Below are 21,225 nucleotides of genomic sequence, written 5' to 3' on the forward strand. Positions count from 1 at the left end.
ATACTTCCTGCTTCTAACACTAGACTGGTGCTCTACTCCATCTCCAGTCGTTGACGGACTGACTGAGAAACAATCTCATCTAGCCCAGGCTGGCCTTTACCTCCTCTCTCTCTCTCTCTCTCTCTCTCTCTCTCTCTCTCTCTCTTTGGTTTTTTTCAAGACAGGGTTTCTCTGTAGCTTTGAAACCTGTCCTGGAACTAGCTCTGTAGACCAGGCTGGCCTCGAACTCTGCCTCCACTTTCTGAGTGTGGAGATTACAACCATGTGTCACCTTGCTAAATTTTGCTTGCTTGTTTTCTGTAATGTTGGATATCAGCCTCGGGGCCTTCTACATGCTATTGCATCCTTCCAGCTAAGCTACAACCCACCCTCTCTTTCCACCTTAAGTCAGGGTCTCTGGAAGTATCCCAGACCAACCCTGTGCTTGCTCTTGAGGGTCCCATCTCGACTGAGCCTCCTGAGGGTCTGGAATGGCGGAGTTCTTTTCCGGGAAACCCCACTTTCTCTGTCTTTATGCATTTAAAGAGAGGAAATGGAAAGCCGAAGAAATGGCTCAGTAGCAAGAATCTGTCAAGAGGCCCTCAGTTCAGTGCCCAGCACCCACTTTTGGGTAGCTCACAACCACCTGTAACTCCACCTCCTGAGGATTCGATGCCCTGGCCTCTGCAGGTGCCTGTGCTCATGTGCATACCCTACACACATACATAATTAAAAACAATGAAATTTTTAAGAAACATGGAAACTGTAGTCAGGACAAGGAACACAGAGCTGAAATGCATTGGGCACTTAGTAGGCATTTTGTTGAAAGCAAGGGAAGTGAGCGGAGGGAGAGCGCAGTCAGAACAACTTTTGAGTGATGCTCTGACTTAGTTTCGGTCTCCGTGAATCTGAGCCTTCCAGGAGGAAGACTGAGCTTGTGGCTCTGTGAGGGCCCATCTCCCTCTCCAGGTTCACTTATTCCATATCTGTTCTTTATTTTTTAATTATTTATGCATACAACATTCTGCTTCCATGTATGCCCACATACCAGAAGAGGGCACCAGATCTCATTACAGATGGTTGTGAGCCACCATGTGGTTGCTGGGAATTGAACTCAGGACCTCTGGAAGAGCAGTCAGTGCTCTTAACCTCTGAGCCATCTCTCCAGCCTCTCCATATCTGTTCTTTTTTATTTATTTATTTATTTATTTATTTATTTATTTATTATGTATACAATATTCTGTTGTGTGTATGCCTGCAGGCCAGAAGAGGGCACCAGACTTCATTACAGATGGTTGTGAGCCACCATGTGGTTGCTAGGGATTGAACTCAGGACCTTTGGAAGAGCAGGCAGTGCTCTTAACCTCTGAGCCATCTCTCCAGCCCTCCATATCTGTTCTTGAACAACTACTCTGTCTAAGACTTATTTGGAGTGCTAGGGACACAGCAAGAATGGAGGTTTAAAAATCCCCTATTGCCGGGCGGTGGTGGCGCACGCCTTTAATCCCAGCACTTGGGAGGCTGAGGCAGGCGGATCTCTGTGAGTTCGAGGCCAGCCTGGTCTACAACGGGAGTTCCAGGACAGGCTCCAAAGCTACAGAGAAACCCTGTCTCGAAAAACAAAGCAAAACAAAACAAAACAAAACAAAATCCCCTATCAAAACAAAACAAAACAAATTTAAACCTGGTGATGGCAGCCTGTGCCTTTAATCCTAACACACACAGGAGGTAGAGGTAGGTGGATCTCAGTGAGTTCAAGGCCAGCCTGGTGTACAAAGCCAGCTCCAGTACACACATGAGTGTTACACAGAGAAACCCTGTCTCGAAAAATCAACAACAACAAAACAAAACAGAAAACAAATCCAAACAAAAATATATAAAAGTACCCTATCTCAGGGCTGGAGAGATGTCTCAGAGGTTAAGGGAACTGGCTGCTCTTCCAGAGGTTCTGAGTTCAATTCCCAGCAACCACATGGTTACTCACCACCACCTGTAATGAGATCTGGTGTCCTATTCTGGCCTGCAGGCGTACATGCAGACAGAACACTGTATACATAATAAATAAATATTAAAAAAAAAACCAAACAAACAAATGAAAATCTGTAAAGGGCACAAGCTCACAGATCAGGGAAACCAGGAATATTAAGGACGTGGGCTTATCTCTTCAATGGAAGGGATGCATGCCTGTTTCCCAGCTCAGGGAGGGGATGTAGTTAACAGCCCGGTGACCTGTGCTGTCCGTAGGGTCAGCCTACACCTTAATTCCCCAGACTATTATGTTTATCCCATTCTCCCTAAACCTTTATCTTTAGCATTGTTTCTCAGTCAATAGAACCCACCCTAGGGGAGTGTCATCTGTATTTCCTATCTTACTGACCTCTGTGCTATCTTGGTCAGGGACCACACCGGATTCTAGGGTTTTAAGCTATAGAACCCATCTTCATGGTAGAGGTCATGTATACTTTGCAAAAGAGTCTTCGTGCAGTCATGCCTTAAGCTTTCTTAAGTACGTGGGATTTAGATAATTGTTACCCAGGAAACCTTCTTTCAAAGTTGTACCGGACTTAAGTGCATCTAAAATAAACTGCCTGGGGTCAGACTGTGGAAATTTGGACCAGCTAACTACATCGTGCTGAACCGGATCTCCTTGTCTTTCTTGGATCATTCTCTATCAGCTGTAAGCATTTGCAGGAACACACACACACCAAAAGCAAACAAAAAACAATGGACAGGCTAGAGAGATGGCTCAGCAGTTAAGAGCACTGTCTGCTCTTCCAGAGGTCTTGAGTTTAATCCCCAGCACCCACATGGTGGCTCACAGCTATCTATAATAAAATCTGGTGCCCTCTCTGGCACACGGGCATAATGAATAAATAAATAAATAAAAACAACAACAAAAGCCAATGGGACGTCTGTATCAGCCCTCCACCTCTAAGCCAGGAAGAGATGTGGAAAGCTACAAAAGCTGGAGGATGGGGAGGGGCACTGTGAAGGGCTGTCTTCTGGCCGTGCGGTGACCACTGCGCTCATGATGTCACAGCAGCTATGGTGACCTGCACACGACTGAGCTGCACAGAATTCCAGATTAATGGGTATTGTGCTCCCCAGACTCCATCCTTTATCCAGGAGCTCTCAGAAGCTGAGAGTTGCCAGGGGTAGGAAGAAGCATTCTTTTTTTAGGATATTCCTACTGATGAGTCCCCATGCTCCCATGGATAACCCTACACTCATGCATATATGGGCAGCACTTGTTGGATTTAGTCAATTATCAAAAATTTGGGGGTGGGTGAGCAGGCATGATGGCACACACCCTTCTTTAATCTTAGCACTCAGGAGGCAGGGAGGCAGAGACAGTTGGAGCCATGACTCAGCAGTTAAGAGCACTGGTTGCTCTTCCAGAGGATCAGGGTTTCATTCCCAGCTCCTACATAGCAGCTCAAACCATCTGTAACTCCAGTCCCAGAGAGTCCATCACCCTCTTCTGGCCTCTATGGGCACCAGGCACACAAAATTTTAAAAGAAGACATGGCTGGGTGTGGTGGCGCATGACTTTAATCCCAGGGGAGGCAGAGGCAGGTGGATCTCTGTGAGTTTGATGCCAGCCTGGTCTAGAGAACCAGTTTTTGGACAGCCAGAACTTCAAAAAGAAACCCTATCTCAAAACAAAACAAAAAACAAACAAAAGACATGAAGTTGTGAGGGAGAACATATTACAGGAATCCAGGGAGAGACTGGAAGTGGATATGGTCGTATTTCACTATTTACTTATATGAAATTCTCAGGGATAAAGAAAAATTATAATAGCAAAATAAACTGCTTCTATTTCCTTTCTTTTTTCTTTTTCACTTCTTTCTGGTTTTTTTTTATTTTTTATTTCTATTTTTTATTTTTGGCAGTCTCTCTCTCTCTCTCTCTCTCTCTCTCTCTCTCTCTCTCTCTCTCGTTTTTGCTGGCCTCAAATTCACTGTATAGACCAGGTGTTGAACTCGGAGAGATCCATCTGCCTTGGCCTCCTGAGTGCTGGGAATAAAGGTATTCCCCACCATGCTGGGTTAAACTGCCTTTATTTTTAGCAGTAAATTAGCAACATCAAAACTCAAGAAAAAGAACTAAACACACACACACACACACACACACACCAAGAAAAATATCTTGATCTCCTAAATTGAGTGCTTGGGTCACCGTGATGTGTTACCTTACCTGGAGCTCTTCCTCCCCATCCTCTAATTCAGAGGGAAAATGTAGCAAAATATAACTTACTTTCCTATTGGATAGTTTTGGCTCACTTCCCATCTCTGGGCTCTCTGCTTTCCTCTTCATTCAAAACTGTGGCTCCAAAGAGACAAGACAGCCACAGCCAGGCTTTTAAAACTGTTCCCCCCTGAATGGTATAGTTGAGATGGGGGAAGGACAGAGATGAGAGTAAGGAAAGAGATATCTTGATTGAGGGAGCCATTATGGGGCTAGCAAGAAATCTGGCACTAGAGCAATTCCCAGGAATCTACAAGGATGACCCCAGCTAAGACCTAAGCGATAGAGGAGAGGGTGCCCGAACTGGCCTTGCACTGTAGTCAGACTGATGAATATCTTAAATAATGCCATAGAACCTTCATCCAGCAACTGATGGGAACAGAGGCGGAGACCTGCATCAGAGCCCTGGGCTGAGCTCCCAAAGTCCAGTTGAAGAGTGGGAGAAGTGAGAATATGAACAAGAGATCAAGACCATGATGGGTACCAGTACACCCACTGAAACATTCTACCTGCACTAAAGGGTGCTCATCAACTCCAGTAGAACAGGGAAGAAAACATTATAGGACCAAACTAGTCCCTCTGAATGTGGGTGACAGTTGTATGGCCGGGGCAGACTGTGGGGCCACTGGCAACGGCACCAGGGCACCAGGATTTATCCCTACTGCTTGTACTGGATTTTTTTGGAACCCATTCTCTTTGGATAGTTACCTTGCTCAGTCTAGATATAGTAGGGAGGGCCTTGGACCTTCCTCAAAGCAATGTGCCTTACCCTCTCTAAGGAGTGGATGGGGGTGGGGTGGGAGGATTAGGTGAAGGGAAGGGGAGGAGGGGAGGGAGTGGGTACTGGGATTAGTATGTAAAATGAAAAAAGATTGTTTTTAAAAGAATAAATATATTAATTAAAAAGAAAAAAGAAATATCTAAGAGTTCTGATAAACTTCAGCTAAATGTACGTATGACCAAATTACTGAATTAGATTCCACACTGGCTCTTGGGGGGAAAAAAAACAAAAAAACTGTTTTCTCCCGCTTTCAGGACACTGCCCAGACTTCGCCCGTCCTCTGCTGCCCCCTAGCGGCTGCTCTTCCCATCAGCCCTCCAGAGAAAGCCATCTTCGGGTGGGCTGGTACCCAAACCTTGAAACACTTTGACTTCCCAAACCAAGTATCCTAGCTATTTCCGATCCTGTGACTGTATTTAATTCGGAGTATGGGCACGGTGCTTTCGCCTTCAATCCCAGCCCTTTCGAAGTGGAAGTCCGAAGATAAGTTCATCTACACCTCTACACAGTAAGTTTGAAGGCAAAACAACACAAAATAGAGCAGTTTATAGGAGAAATCTAGGGGGCTGGAGATATGGCTCAGTGGTTAAGAGCACTGACTGCTCTTCCAGAGGACCCGGGTTCAATTCCCAGCACCCACATGGCAGCTCACAACTGTCCGAAGATCCAGTTGCAGGGGATCTGACACCTTCACACCAATGCACATAAAATAAAGTTAAATAAAGCATACAAATATTTAAAAAAAAGAAAAAGAAATCTAGGTCATTTCCCGGTGCCTGCTCAACGTCTTTTTTCCTTATTGCTGACATGATTAAGATGCATTTTAAACTTCTCTAGTGTGGTTTCTGGTTGGTGGAAATTTATTACCTACATCTGGAAAAGGATGCTACTGACCCCTCTCAATCCCTGGTTGATAAAAAGTACCTGAATTAATGAGGCTAGAATTTGGGTTCTGGAAGGTAGCTGTCTGCTACTGGCAATTTATGTTCATAGTATGGTAACAAATTTAGTCTCACCATGAGGGCAATGGGGGTGGTATATAAAAATTATACAATGTGGGTCTTTTTTGACAGTACTGGGGATTGAACCTCCAGCCTCGGGTCAATGTTCCACCACTGAGTGACGTCCACAGCTCTTAGGTTTATATAATCTTGACCCCATATTTAGCCCAGGGCCCAGTATATTGCAAATTCCTAATAACTGTAGCCATTAATGTGTGATACTAATTGTTACTTGCTAAGGCATCATTTGAGAGCATTCTTTGTTGCATGCTAGGACTTTACAGCTTCATGTCAGTGAACAAAGAGTAGAAATAACATTTCAAACCATTGCTAGGCCGGGAAAATATCCAGGTGGTCAGGATCTTCCTGGAAATTTACCAAACCTGGGTGAATTCAACCAATCAGGGTAAAGAGAGTGGATCAGGGAGGTCATGGATCAACTCTACAAGGATCTCCAAGTTTCTCAGAGAACATGAAGATATTCTCAGGGTTGTCTGAAAATATAGATGGGGTGGCATAAAATGGGCAGCTGTATAAAGAAAATGGATATATATTTTTAAGTGACTTGTGAGTATCAAATTTCAACAACATTCCTATTCCTTTGGATATAGGAAATTTTTTAAATGAGTAACCAACTGCTCTATTTTAAAGTGTTGATATTGTGATAGTGCTGGGAATTATAGTCTTTGCAAATGTATTTAAACTTATGGTGAAAAGTTGTATGCAGCTTGGGTACAAAAGCTAAACGTTCTCACTGGGCCTGGTGGCAATCATCTTTAATCCCAAGCCAGCCTGGTCTACAGAGAGAGTTCCAGGCCAGCCAGGGCTGACTAGTGAGACTTTACATCCCCCCACCAAAAAAAGAAATAATAATAATAGTAATTTTTGTAGCCCTCAAATCCTTTTCTTGGGAAAATAGAAACAGAACTTCTTCTTCTTCTTTTTTTTTTTTTTTTTTTTTTTTTTTTTTTTTTTTTTTTTTTTTTTGGTTTTTCGAGACAGGGTTTCTCTGTGGCTTTGGAGCCTGTCCTGGAACTAGCTCTGTAGACCAGGCTGGTCTCGAACTCACAGAGATCAGCCTTCCTCTGCCTCCCGAGTGCTGGGATTAAAGGCATGCGCCACCATCGCCCGGCTAAGGAACAGAACTTCTTGAAGATCAGAGTTACATAGTGTCTCCTCAACACTGGAATTGCTGGTTGCAGGTACAACTTCTGTCTTAGTTAAGGTTTTTATTACTGTGAAGAAACACCATGACCACAACAACTCTTTTTTTTTCGAGACAGGGTTTCTCTGTAGCTTTGAGGCCTGTCCTGGAACTAGCTCTTGTAGACCAGGCTGGCCTCGAACTCACAGAGATCCGCCTGCCTCTGCCCCCAAGTGCTGGGATTAAAGGTGTGCACCACCACTGCCCAGCTCACAGAAACTCTTATAAAAAAAATTTTTAATTGGGGTGGTTCCTGCTGCATATGCTGATGATGGTCATTTTGCCTGTAGGGGACACTGAATGCCCAAGGGTGAGAGTTGATGCTACTGGTGTCTCACACTTCTATGAAGAGCGGAGATGAGCCCTGTCTTAGTGTTGGGTGATGCTACAAGTGAGAGAAGCAAGCATAGGAAATGTCAGCAACCTGAGACTCCACTTGGCTTGAGCTACATACAGACATCTTTCAACAATGTCCTTGGCAACCTGAGACCCTGATTTTACATGTACTGTTCACACACCCCTCTCCAGACAATGCACCTAGCAACCTGTTAGCAACCTAGGACCGCCCCCACCTGCATCAAACTGCACCCTCCCACACATACTCAGAAGAATGAAATTAAGTTGCTTTTCCCCTTAACGATCATCAAACTTAGATTCTACTTAATCACTCTCTAGTTATCTCTTAGGTATAAAGGATCCAGTCTGCTCTGAACTGGTTTGGGGTGTGCCTTAGTTAGAGTTTCTGTTGCTCTGATGAAACACTGTGTCCAAAAGTAACTTGGAAAGGAAAGAGTTTATTTCCTTTACACTTCCAGGTAACAGTCCATCACTGAGGGGAATAGGGCAGGAACCTGGAGGCAGGAGTTGATGCAGAGGCCATGGAGGAATGCTGCTTACTGGCTTGCTCCTTGTGGCTTTCTTTGACTGCTTTCTGATAGCACTCAGGACCAATAGATCACCCTTGGGCACCACCCACAACAGGCTGAGTTCTCCCACATCAATCACTAAGTCCTACAGGCTTGCCTACAACTTCATCTTACAGAGGCATTTTCTCAATGGTGGCTCCCTCCTCTCTGATGACTATTGTGCCAAGTGGACATAAAACTAGCCAGCACAGGGTGCATGCCCAAAAGGCAATCTGTGCCTTCTAAGTGAAGGAAGGATCCCCTATTACCATCTTGTGCCTATGATTATACATATGATTATACATATGATTAAAACTGAGTTCACTGGGGGGAAGAGACAAGCACAGCCATTGGAGGCTTATTTTTAAATTGTGCGTGTGTGTGTGTGTGTGTGTGTGTGTGTGTGTGTAACTCTCCAAGGTCAGACGGCATTGAGTCCTCTCAAGCTGGAGTTACAGGTAGTTGTGAACGGCTGGGAAATGAACTGTTCCTCCAACCCCCGTAACAACTTCTTAGATGCAGCCTTAGAATTATATTGTCTCTGTAATGTCACTTGGGAGGTTTTTTTTTTTTAATTTATTTATTTATTATGTATACAATATTCTGTGTGTATGCCTGCAGGCCAGAAGAGGGCACCAGACCTCATTACAGATGGTTGTGAGCCACCATGTGGTTGCCGGGAATTGAACTCAGGACCTTTGGAAGAGCAGGCAATGCTCTTAACCTCTCTTAACCTCTGAGCCATCTCTCCAGCCCTCACTTGGGAGGTTTAACCTATCTCCCCAGCTCCAGTCCTGGGAAGCAGAGGCTAAATCAGATTAACCAGTGACCCTGATACCCACCTCCAATAGGAATAATAATACCAAATAATGCCCTGAACTATGACTATAAACTACATCCCATGTGCTAAGCAGTTTGCTTGTAATCTCGCAATGATGCCATGGCATGACTTATCAGCATTTTCTTTTGATTTTCGGAGTGAGGTTGAGTCAGAGATAACTGATTTGAGTTCCTGTTCCTTCGGTCTCCACTCCAAGAGTGTTGGGATTACAGGCACGTGCCACCCAACCCTTTGGAAGGCATTTGAGATGGCCCCAGGCAAGGTTTAAATCCACATCCATTAAAACAAATCCATTCAAATCCAAGGATTTAAATTCACTGTTGCCCTGGCTTCCTGCCAGATTGCTTCTGGAAAACTGAACAAGGCCAAGGGGCTGACGTCGCTGAATTCACCTTTATTAACTGGGTCAGCTAAACTTCAGTTCATGAAAGAGGCGAGATGTGGGTGTGGGGAAGGAGACCACTGGCGGCTTCAGCTCCCTGACTCCAGGGCTCAGTGAAGCTTAGTCAGCTTCCTTGGTTCTTCTACAGCTGATTGTCTAAGAACAAGGTGAAATCCCAGAGATTCAACTGAGTGGAAAACTCACTTCCCCATATGGCATAAATAAGATAATTTATATATAATGTACATATTATATAAAGCTAAATACACCCATACACACATATGTATACAAAAGCATATGTGTGCACGTATGGACATACACACACATGCACACACACGTACACTCACATAGGGTCATCTATCTATCTATCTATCTATCTATCTACATATTTTTTTGAGTGTGGCCCTAGCCATCCTGGAAGTCACTTTGTAGACTAGTCTGGTCTCAGACTCAGATTCGCTCATCTGCCTCATGAGTGCTTGGATTAAAGGCATTCACCAAACCAGGCAGTGGTGGCACAGCATGCCCTTAATCCTAGCACTCGGGGAGGCAGAGGTAGGTGAATCTCTGTGAGTTCGAGGCCAGCCTGGTCTACAGAGCTAGTTCCAGGACAGGCTCCAAAGCGACAGAGAAACCCTGTCTCGAAAAACCAATCAATCAATCAATCAATCAATAAATAAAATAAAGGCATTCACCACCACCACCCTGCCAAGATCGGTATTTTTACCTTTATTATCATTGTTAGTTGTTGTTGCTGTTATTGTTGTTCTTGGGGGGCAGGCAAGGGTAGCGTCCACCTGCTGGAAGACAATTTTGTTGAGTCAACTCTTTTCTCCCACTTTATGTAGGTCCCAGGGATTGAACTCAAGTTGTCAGGAATTGGCTGCAGGTGCCTTTACTAGCTGAGCCATCTTGCCAGCCCCACAGGATTGGTTTGCAAGGCTCCTTATAGCCAAGCTTGGTGGTGCTTGCCAATAATTTCAGCACTGAAGGCTAAAGGATCATGAAGAAGATAAAACAGAGTGCATTTGTTTAATTGGTGCCAAAAGGCATTTAAGGGTTAGATGTTTGTGGAAGTTCTCAGGTGTCCTTGCAGCAACTGACAGGGGGGAGGGTGTTCTTTGCCTCACCCCTTCCTCACCCTGGAGCTTATTTTCCCTATAACGGACTCAGAAGTGTTAGCATTTCAGCAGTGGTGCAAGTCCTATAAAGCAGGGGCTGGAGAGATGGCTCAGAGGTTAAGAGCACTGCCTGCCCTTCCAAAGGTCCTGAGTTCAATTCCCAGCAACCACATGGTGGCTCACAACCATCTGTAATGGGGTCTGGTGCTCTCTTCTGGCCTGCAGGCATACAGACAGAACATTGTATACATAATAAATAAATATTTTTAAAAAAAGTAAAGCAGCATCTTTTAAATTTTATTCCATGGTGTTCTTTTATTCATGTGCAGAGACTCAGCTTGAGGCTCTGAGTGAGTCACTGATCAATTTTAATGTAATCAATGACAATGCATGACGTCAAGGCGTCTGGTCGTGGGCATTAGGTGCTCTCAGGGGACAGATCCCTCCCTGAATCAGGTCTTCCTCCAGGTTAGGCAAGCGTCCCTGGTTCTTTGGCTGAACCTCAGAGAAAGGAATTTGCTCATTCAGGAGTCTTGCAGAGAGCAGGGTGGGGACAAAAACATGCGGACACTTAGCTCTGCTCTGGTCACCCACGTGAAAGTTATAGTGGGCCGTGAAGGCGTGCAGAACACTACAGAAACAAGCCGGGCAGTAGTGGTGCACGCCTTTAATCCTAGCACTCGGGAGGCAGAGGCAGGCGTATCTCTGTGAGTTAGAGGCCAGCCTGGTCTACAATAGCTAGTGCCAGGACAGGCTTCAAAGCTACAGAGAAACCCTGTCTTGAAAAAAAAAAAAGAATGCTACAGAAACATTAGAAGTAGCACAACCTAGAAGGAAGTGGCCCATTGATCTTGGGAGCAACAAGGGAGGCATTGGACGGTGGGAACCAGAATGAGGGCAGATCATCACCACCAGGATGGGAGAGAATGAGATGGTAGAGCAAGGTCTCCCAGAAACAACGGGTGTGAACCAGAACACAGAGACGGGGGTGGCTTTGAGTAGGAGGAGAGTTTCCTTTTTTATTTTTTATTCTTCTCTCATATATTATATCCCTGTTATGTCCTGACTGACTGTTTCTCCCACCTCCCTTCTCCCCCACTGCTCCTCCACTTCCCTTCAGAAAGGACAGGTCTCACAGGGATATCCACCAAATATGTCATATCAAATTACAATAAGACTAGGCATATAACCTCATATTAAGGTTGGATGAGGCAACCCAGGAGAAGGAATAGGGTTCCAAAAGCAAGCAAAAGAGTCAGAGACACCCCCACTCACACTGTTAGGAGTCTTACAAGGACACCAAGCTATGCAACCATAACATATATGCCGAGGACCTAGGGCAGGGCTATAGGTTCCCTAATTTGTTGGCTTAGTCTCTGTAAGCCCCTATGAGCCCTGATTAGCTGGTTCTATGGGTAGTCTTCTTGTGATGTCCTTTACCCTCTTGCTCCCAACCCCCCTCTTCTTCAGGATTCCCAGAGCTCTACTTAATATTCAAGAGTTTCTTTATTAAACTAGGGGTGGGGGAACAGGTATGCAGGAAGATGGGCTGGGAAGAGTTTTTGCCTGGATCATCTGTTTGGGAATGGACAAGGGACTAAGAACTAAGGGACTATTAAGAGCAAAGGAGTGAATATTGGGGTTCAAATTCCTTGTGTCCCTCCCTCTCTTTCTCTGTTTTGTTTTCTTTTTGAGACAGGGTCTCACTATATAGTTCTGGCTGTCCTGGAATTCACTTCCAGGATGGCCTTGAACTCACAGAGACCCTCCAGCCTCTGCCTCTTGAGTACTGGGATTAAAGACACGTGCCACTACGCAGGGCTCTGGTTCTCTTTTATTGTTTTGTTTTTGAGGCGCAGTCTCCTGTGACCCTGTCTGACCTTGGATCCAATATGTAGCTAAGGGTGATCTTGAACCCGGTTCCTCCTGGCTCCACCTCCCAAGTGTTGGGCTGTTTTGAGACCCTTTCTGGAATAAGCACTTTAACATCAAAGAGAGTGGAAGAGAGATGTCACAAGTGGACCGGAGCCAGGATAGGTCCTGAAAGGCTTTCCGAGGTCAAGTTTGCATTCTTATTATATATCCTATAACACAAGATGGGGCAGGCAAGCAAGGAAAATTTTACCAAAGCGTACATTGCCATCGGCAGTTTATTAAGGATGATGACCTATTGTCTCAGATATTTCTCCAGGTCATTCCGTCCCAGGTAGCAGGGCTTTTAGTAAATCACTAAATAAACCAATAAATCAATATGTAATAATTGGTCTTTTCTACTATATTCTATTTCAGGATTATAGGCATGAACTGCCTTGCCCATTTCAGATACTCACTTTTTTTTTTCTTTTTGATTTTTGAGACAAGGTTTCTTTGTATAGTCTTGACTGTCCCGGACTGGCCTTGAACTCAGAAAGATCCACCTGCCTTGTTGATTAAAGGTGTGTGCCTCCACAGCCAGACAAAACACTATTTTCTAAAAAGATTTTGTTGATATTTTTGTCTGGTGGCAGCACCTCAAAGTGAGGAACTCTTATTCAAGCCCACATCCCTAAGGTCAAAGAGTCTGCCACAGCCAGTACAGGTCTTTGGTCGCAAGGAGACAGTCATAGCCATGGTGAATTGCAAACCGGAAGAAGGCTTCATGAGGTGGACCAGCCTCACTCTATCTTAAGATTAGAAGTCCTCCTATTACAAGATCAAAATAAATTCATTCCTGTTTTTTTACTGTAAAACTTGGATTTGGCCCAGTGGTGTTGGTGCACGCCTTTAATCCCAGAACCCCGGAGGCAGAGGCAGGCACATTTCTGTGAGTTCAAGGCCAGCCTGGTCTACAAAACTAGTTTCAGGACAGCTAGGGCTATACATGGAAACCCTGTTTTGAGGGCTGGAGAGATGGCTCAGTGGTTAAGAGCATTGCCTGCTCTTCCAAAGGTCCTGAGTTTAATTCCCAGCAACCACATGGTGGCTCACAACCATCTGTAATGAGGTCTGGTGCCCTCTTCTGTCCTTCGGCATAGACTATTGTATACATAATAAATAATAAATAAATATAAAAAAAAGAAACCCTGTTTTGAAAAACCAAAAAACTAAAACAAACACCTGGGTTTGGCCACATCTAGACCCATTTCCTGGAATTTGACATCTTCCACACCCTAACAAGATGAGATGTTCTGCCAAGTTCCTAGGTAACCAAAATGCCTCTGCAAATCCCTCCAGCCCTTGAAAAACCCCTATCTTGCCATTTTTGAGCTATATGAATTCCACTTTCTCTTGTGTCCAATGCTGTTCTCTCAAACCCTGCTTTAGGGAGACAGCCCTGTATGACAGAAAATAAAACTTGCTTAATGCAACTCCAGGAATTCAGGTGGTGGCCCTTACTTTCATTTGGTGGGATTAACATAAGGTGTACTGGAGCCTTCTCCTTGATTGAGCCATGAACACTGCAGTACAAGTTAAAGCAGCAGGGTTTTCGTCTGGGCAAGGAGTGATTGCCGGTGTGAACATCGGAGTTATAGATTTATATTATCCAGTACTCCTTCCCAAAGCCCTGCTGGTTTATAACATTGACAGCCCCTACTGGTAGCCCACCCCGCTGGAAGTTCAAAAACTTCTGAGGTTTGGTGCAAGTGTTCACTACTAGAAATGCTACCGTGAAGCCCATCTTGAGGGTCAGGGTTTGCCTTTGTAATAAACATCATAGGCTGTTAATGGTTTTTGGTTTGGTTTTTTGAGACAGGGTTTCTCTGGCTGTCCTAGAACTCTGTAGATGGGGCTGGTCGCAAACTCACAGAGACTCGCCTGCCTCTGCCTCCCAAGTGCTGGGATTAAAGGCGTGCACCACCACCGCTTGGCCCTCGCTAGGATTTTAATGTCTTAAAAAGATCTGTGTATGTGTTGCTCTGTAACCCAGGCTGTTCTCCAACACGTAATCCTCCTGCTTCAGTGTCCCAAGTGCTGAGATTACAGATGTGTAACACTTTGCCTGGCTGGAAAAAAAAATCATTTACAAAAGAATATGAGCACACAAGCTACTGCTCTGACTTTCGTTATATAATTGGACTTTTTGTTATATTAATTTGAGCAGACTTTATGTAGTTGAGGTACTGGTAAGTTAATAATAATATAGTCTAGTCTAGGCATGGTGGTATACTCCTAAGCCCAACACTTGGGAAGTGTATGTAGGAGAATCACTTAAGGTCATTCTCAACTACAGCTGAAATCCATCTGAGAGAGAGAGAGAGAGAGAGAGAGAGAATAGAACAGACCCAAGAACGAATAATTTTAGTCTATTTTTATCATTTAGAACAGAGAAATTGGATTTTATGAGTAGAGATGAGGGTAGCTACGTGAATTTGTTTTAAATATTATTTATTGGTATTTTTGTGTGAGCCGGAGGTGGGGAGGGAATGCGTGGAAAGGTCCTAGGATAACTTTGTGAAGTTAGCTCTGATCGAAATCAAACACATTTACCTACTGAGCCACCTGGCTGGTTCCCTAAATGAACTTCAATGAAAGTTTTCATTAGTGTGGTCCTGAAGGTGTAAGCAACAGGGTTCCATGCTGGGTAAACTCCGCTAGTGTGCTTATACCTACGGTTTGCATTTCTTGCCTCACGGTTGCTCTGTTCAAAGTTTTTGTTTATTTTTGAGTCGGGGGCTCACGTACCAGCACAAGCTAGCGATGAACTCACTATGTAGTCGGGAATGACAGACCCTCCAGCCTCCACCTCTATAGTGATGGAATCACAGGTGTGCTCTGCGCTAGAGAACTTTGATATTTTTTTCAGACCAGAATTAGATTTGCACTTCCTGTTCCGCCTACACTACGGGTTGCTAGGTTACCCTTCTCCCCCTTCGCCTTTACGAACGCGAGACTTCATTTCCCATGAGCACTGGCGAGCGTCGCCGTCGCGCGGCGTTGCGTCGTCGTTCCGCGCCCTTTATACCCACTTCCGCCCTCGAGCCACTTCCTTTCCTCTCGGGGACGCGCGGCGGCAAGATGGCGGTGCAGATTTCTAAGAAGAGGAAGGTGAGCATCGGGGCCCGGGGCGGCGCGGCGCCTGCTGCGACTGCCACAGTGAGACCCTCATCCCCGCGACGGATCCCGGGGGGCGGCTGCTGCCGTCTGGCGTCTCTGCGGGCTGCGGATGGACGTGGATGGGGTGTCGGGCCGGCTCCGGGCTAGCGCAGTGTGGCTGGGGAGGGTCTGGGCCGGAGAGGAGCACCGGGCTCCTTCATGGAGCGATTTTTGGTCGCCGGGATTAGTTTGAGGGCGTGAGCTTATGCAGTGTGTATGGTAAGTGAAGTTAAGTTTAGCAGTACCTTCTCCGTCGTCTTGAAAGCTGCTGACTATTGGCGCCGCTCTCTTTACGGGGATCTGCAGCCAAAGCGTCCCAGACTTGGTCATTCCATGGGGAAGAAGTGTGAAGATCATCGGGTTTAGGAATAAATGACCAGTCGTTGTGTCATGCACGCAGACCGCAAAGCTGTTGTCCACCATGCTTTGTCGAGTTAGGATCTGCCCTCTATCCTGGTAGACGCTACGCACACTGTCCTTGCTGTGCTCAGTGAGCTGCAGAGGGGCCGCTCGAGAATAGGGTTTTACGTTTGTTCTGCATTTGTCCGTCGTGCCCTAAAACCCTTCGATGAAGAGATGATGACGAGTCTGAAGAGGTGTTGTCTTTTGTCCAGGAGGCCTCACTGTGCCGCGTTCTGTGGCCCAGCTGGAAGCACCGGTCAAAGAAACTTCCTCAAGATGACCTACAGGCATTTGTCTGAGAAGGGCTGTCTGCCTTCCTATAGGGCCACTGGGGGTAGTGCTGGCTCTAAGGGAAACCTCCACCCTGTCTTAACTCTGAACGTAACTTCTTTGGTTTAGTTTGTGGCTGATGGCATTTTCAAAGCCGAACTGAATGAGTTTCTCACTCGGGAACTGGCTGAAGATGGCTACTCCGGGGTTGAAGTCCGAGTCACACCAACCAGAACAGAAATCATTATTTTAGCCACCAGGTAAAAATGTAGATGACTTCAGCTGTCACCTGTAATCACTGTGTGTACTAAGATGGGTGTGTAAACTTGGACAGGTGTGTGAGAACCTGGCCTCGGTGAGTGTGGTTGCTTTTTTTTTTTAACCTCATTTGAGAAGACTTTACCTTAATCCTTTGCATTTAACGTGTGTTCTTGCAGAGTGATAGATTGCTCATGAGGTGTTGAGTGAATTACAACTTTTCCTCTCTGCAGAACACAGAATGTTCTTGGTGAGAAGGGTCGCCGGATCAGAGAGCTGACTGCAGTGGTCCAGAAGAGGTTCGGCTTCCCTGAGGGCAGCGTGGAGGTTAGGTCCCCTGCTTATATCCAAGGCTATTGTAGACTGGATTTAGATGTTGGTTCTAAATGTAGAATGGTACTTCTGGAAGCCTTTGGCGTGGCCGATGAATATTCTACATGGATTGATACATCTCAGAGTTTTCTTTAAGTAGTGTGCTTGCCTTGCATGGCAGGGGGCATACCTTTTATCCTGGCACCCAGAAGGCAGGATAGTGGCAAGGGCAGAGCCAGTCAGCGCTGCCTTCGTAGAATCCTGTCTAAAAACTACAAATGATATCCTTAAATCTATGGGAGTATTCTGGTGGCTGAAGTGCTTTTCACTCCATTTGTGTATGAAAATGATACATAGGTGGATAGGCTATCCCATCACTCTCCCTAGCGTGGTTGTGGGGAACCTGAGAAGGGCAATGAGGTATTTAAGGAATATTACTATGGCTTTAATGAAAACTGCTAAGTAATAAATATGTCCCTTTCTTCTTTTAAAGCTTTATGCAGAGAAAGTGGCCACAAGAGGTCTGTGTGCCATTGCTCAGGCTGAGTCTCTACGTTACAAACTCCTCGGAGGGCTTGCTGTGCGAAGGTGAGTGTCTAGGACTTGGCGGTCGTGCCCTGCTGTGCATCAGTGTGTGCCTGACACTTTGGTAGCAGATAACTCTTCAGTGACAGGATCATCTAGTCTCTGTTGGTGTGACAATAAGGAGCCCCTGCCCCTGAACAATTAGGCTTATAAGACCTAGTTGCCTATAATCCCAACACTTGAGAGACCAGGAGGAGGGTTGCTTAGTTACAGGCCAGCCTGGGTATATAGCATGGTCAGTACTATAATGGGAGTATTTGGATACACTGAGAACGTAACAAAAGAAAACCATAGGGGGTGTATATCTGTTGGTTCTTTGAGGTTTAGAAAGCACCCTTGATCGGTGGGTGGTGAAGCATCCTGTTGTTGCTCCTCTGTGGTGTCCATAGTTAGTAGATACAGCTTTAGTGCTTCTGGAACGGCGCACGTTTCAAAACAAGTTAGAAGTCAGTGCGGATCTAATGCATTTGTGAGGATTATAAAGATAACAGTTCTGTAAGTTGTGTGGCACTAAGCGATGTGGGCCCTGCCTGAGCTGGTTTGACTTCGTTTTAAAAAAAATCTGTTCTGCCCTGCCTTTGTTATGAGAAGGCCAAGTTTATGTTTTGAGACACAGGGTCTCAACTGTGACTCTAGCTGGCCTTTAATTCTGAGATGGCCCAACAAAATTAAAGGCCTTCACCACCTTACCTGGTGGGGCAGGGTTCTTTTTTGAGGTAGTTTGTCTGCATGGGCTTGACTGTCTAGAATTCAGACTGACTTCAACTCAGATCCACCTTCCTCTACCTCCCTAGTGCTGGGATTAAAGGGGTGAGCCACCACACCCAGTCTTTTTGCTTTTTAATGTTAGTGTTTGATAGGCATAAAAGTTTTCTGGTTCTCTGAGAATCAAGGTGGCTAATGTTAGAGGCTCTTCCTGTGCCTCTCAGCTAGGGTGGGCCCTGGAACCACTTAGCAAGCCTCCCCCACCCCCACCCCCAAAATAACCTGTTTCTGCCAGATGAGGTGGATCTCTGCAAATTCCAAACAGCCAGGATTATGTAGTGAGACCCAGTCTCCAAAAGGTATCTCCTAACAGCAGAGACGGTTCACACAAAGGTGCTTGTCGCCAAGACAAAGGCAAGCCTGACAACCCGAGTTCAGTTCCCCTGAACCCAAGATGTGAAGAAATACCTCCGCTTGAGCTTGGCCAGCCCAGATAATGGCCTGGAGAAGGACCTGGGCATAATGGTATAAAGAGTTCATTCAGAGCTGATTCTAACACAAGCCAGGGCGGAAAAGCATCTGGGCAGCAGATTGTTGTTTTGGCTGAAGTCTGGTAGTTTCCCCAAGCTACCATTTGAGAGTTAACTTGGTGGGAGGGGCAGGCAGGTTATGTCTTTGGTAACCAGTGGGTTTCTCCCAAAGGGCCTGCTATGGCGTGCTTCGGTTCATCATGGAGAGTGGGGCCAAGGGCTGTGAGGTCGTGGTGTCCGGGAAGCTCCGAGGACAGAGGGCCAAGTCCATGAAGTTCGTGGATGGTCTGATGATCCACAGTGGAGACCCTGTCAACTACTACGTCGACACCGCCGTGCGCCATGTGCTCCTCAGACAGGGTGAGCAGCTGTGCTGGGGAGGAGCCAGGGCCTAGGCTCTGTAGCTGAGCTGAGTAGTGCTGGGTGGCTCGGAGTGCCTAGGGTAGACTAGCAGACAGCTGTGCTTCCACGGCCTTGTCTTGGGCGAGGGGGAGCTGTTGGTTACGGGGCTGTGAAGGCTTGCATTGTCCCTGTCTCAGCCTTCCGTGTGCCCTTCGGTGATGACAAGATGACGAGTCAGAAAGGTCACGTCCTGCTCTTGGGCCTTGTCAGTGCCATGTTCTGTGGTGCTGTGCTTGGTTCCTCTGGCAAAAGTGTCCTGCGCACTGATGGATTTAGAGGCATTTGTCTGAGAAGGGCCGCGTGGCAGTAGGTACCACTGTCTCCTTGCTTTCCTGTTGTATGGTGGCAGCTGGTAAAAATCCCAGCTCAATTTTAGCCCTGGTGTCTTTTAGGTGTGCTGGGCATCAAAGTGAAGATCATGTTGCCCTGGGATCCAAGTGGTAAGATCGGCCCCAAGAAGCCTCTGCCGGATCACGTGAGCATTGTGGAGCCAAAGGATGAAATCTTGCCCACCACCCCTATCTCAGAGCAGAAGGGCGGGAAGCCAGAGCCGCCTGCCATGCCCCAGCCAGTGCCTACAGCCTAACAGGTATGTCTGCGGGACCTTCCTGGGCCACACAGACCTGTTTGGAGTTTTGTTTGTTTTTACTGTTAGTTCTGATGTTTCAGTGTGTGTAATTACTTACACACTGTCAGAACTTACTGAGGGAGGATACAAGTTGGAATGTGGTGGACAACCCCACAAACCTTCACTGCCTCATGTGCTGGGGTGTGTTTGAGTCAAACCCTCATGGGAGCGTACACTTCGTAATAAATGAAAGCATTCGGATGAGTTTTTTCTTACATTGTTTTGTTTTGTTTCAGGGTCTTGGCAACTGCACCTGGAGGCTGGATGTTGTCCTGTACAGACGTTTAATAAAATCTTGCACAAAAACATAAGGCCTGACTGGGTTGTGTCCAGTGTTCAACTGTGACTGAGCTGTGTTGGCCTGAGAAGTGTTGCTTATCCTGTTGGTTTAAGCTGGGGTCTGTGACAGCTGGTGGACCCTGTGTTACACAGTTCAGGGTTAGAACAGTTAGGCTTTGGTGCTCATGATGGAACCCAGGTCCTTACACACAGTAAGCGTGTGTCCCCAGCCTGGAGGGCTACAAGTGTGATAACTTCCCCTGGCATGTAAGAAATCTTGGGTGGGCCAACAAGATAGCTTGGTGGGTAATTGCTTTCTATGAAGGCCTGTGACACTTACCCTGCAAGTAGAAAGTAGATTGGCCTCTGTTTTACCATGCAGCGGTGTCTTAATCTCAGCTTTCCTAAAATAAAAAGAATTTCTCATGCCTTTGAACTCAGAAGTTTGAAATATAAAGCTGTCTTTAGAATGAATCCACATTTCTAAGTCTTGTACTTAGCCATTATGTTTTGGAAAATATGGTAAATGCAGAAATTATTGGCAGCATATTTATAATATCTTGAAAGCATTTACTATCAATATGTTTTTTTGTAAGGAATTAAAGTTAGCTTGGAAATTCTATACTCTGGTACCAGAGAGAAGACTTGGGATGAAGGTGTCAAGGGCCTGGGGCGCAGCCTGACTAGGTCAAAAGACCAGCGGCTATTAACTAACTTAATTCCATACCTGTCGGGTGCAGATGTACAGTATTGGTACCTGCACACCAGAAGAGGGCACCAGATCTTACAGATGGAACTCACCGGAAGCTCCCAGTTTCTGGCATTTGTTCAAGGTGGTGCTGATGAGCAGAAGCATGACCCTGTAGGTTTTGGTTTTGAGGCAGGGTCATATTCCTGACTGGTCTGCAACTCAGACCACCTGCTTCTGCTTGATGATTTCCCTGTATCCCTGGCTGTCCTAGAACCCTCTCTAGACTGGACAGGCCTTGAACTCAGGTCAGCCTGCCTTTGCCTCCTGGCCTACTTGATAGTTTCCAGTACTGTTCCTTAGGGCTATTAGATTTTGATGCTAAAACCATGTTGTTTTTTTATCAAAGCTGTAGTATGTATAAAGTGAGATTGTAACCCCTTGGGTCCTCTAACAACATTTAATAATCTTTGTATTGGGCAAATTCTATTGCTAGCTGGTTGGCAGCAAGCCTAGCCTTTGCTGTGTAAGGGAGTATATTCCTCTGATGTTCACCTCAAAGTCTTCACTTCAGCCCTGGATAGCTCTGAAACGAGTCTTTTGCCCACCCTACCCCTAACCTACAAGA

General features: G+C 45.9%; 1 protein-coding gene and 2 non-coding genes across 3 annotated transcripts; all 3 read left to right on the plus strand.

The window, feature by feature from the left end:
* Positions 1 to 15,406: 15,406 nt before the first annotated feature.
* On the plus strand, positions 15,407 to 19,941 carry LOC121452175 (40S ribosomal protein S3). Its single transcript, XM_041658027.1, has 7 exons — positions 15,407 to 15,490; positions 16,340 to 16,470; positions 16,702 to 16,795; positions 17,274 to 17,368; positions 18,773 to 18,960; positions 19,395 to 19,591; positions 19,867 to 19,941. The coding sequence occupies exons 1-6, from the start codon at positions 15,461 to 15,463 to the stop codon at positions 19,586 to 19,588; spliced, it is 732 nt and encodes a 243-aa protein (XP_041513961.1). The 5' UTR covers positions 15,407 to 15,460; the 3' UTR covers positions 19,589 to 19,591; positions 19,867 to 19,941.
* On the plus strand, positions 16,102 to 16,244 carry LOC121455326. The gene has a single exon (XR_005975477.1). It is a non-coding gene; the product is annotated as a small nucleolar RNA SNORD15 (small nucleolar RNA).
* Positions 19,153 to 19,297, plus strand: LOC121455320. Its single transcript, XR_005975476.1, has one exon. It is a non-coding gene; the product is annotated as a small nucleolar RNA SNORD15 (small nucleolar RNA).
* Positions 19,942 to 21,225: the final 1,284 nt, after the last annotated feature.

This window comes from Microtus oregoni, unplaced genomic scaffold (assembly GCF_018167655.1).
Source record: "Microtus oregoni isolate MIOR12 unplaced genomic scaffold, Mior012 000000F_ref0000247, whole genome shotgun sequence".
NCBI classification, from domain to species: domain Eukaryota; kingdom Metazoa; phylum Chordata; class Mammalia; order Rodentia; family Cricetidae; genus Microtus; species Microtus oregoni.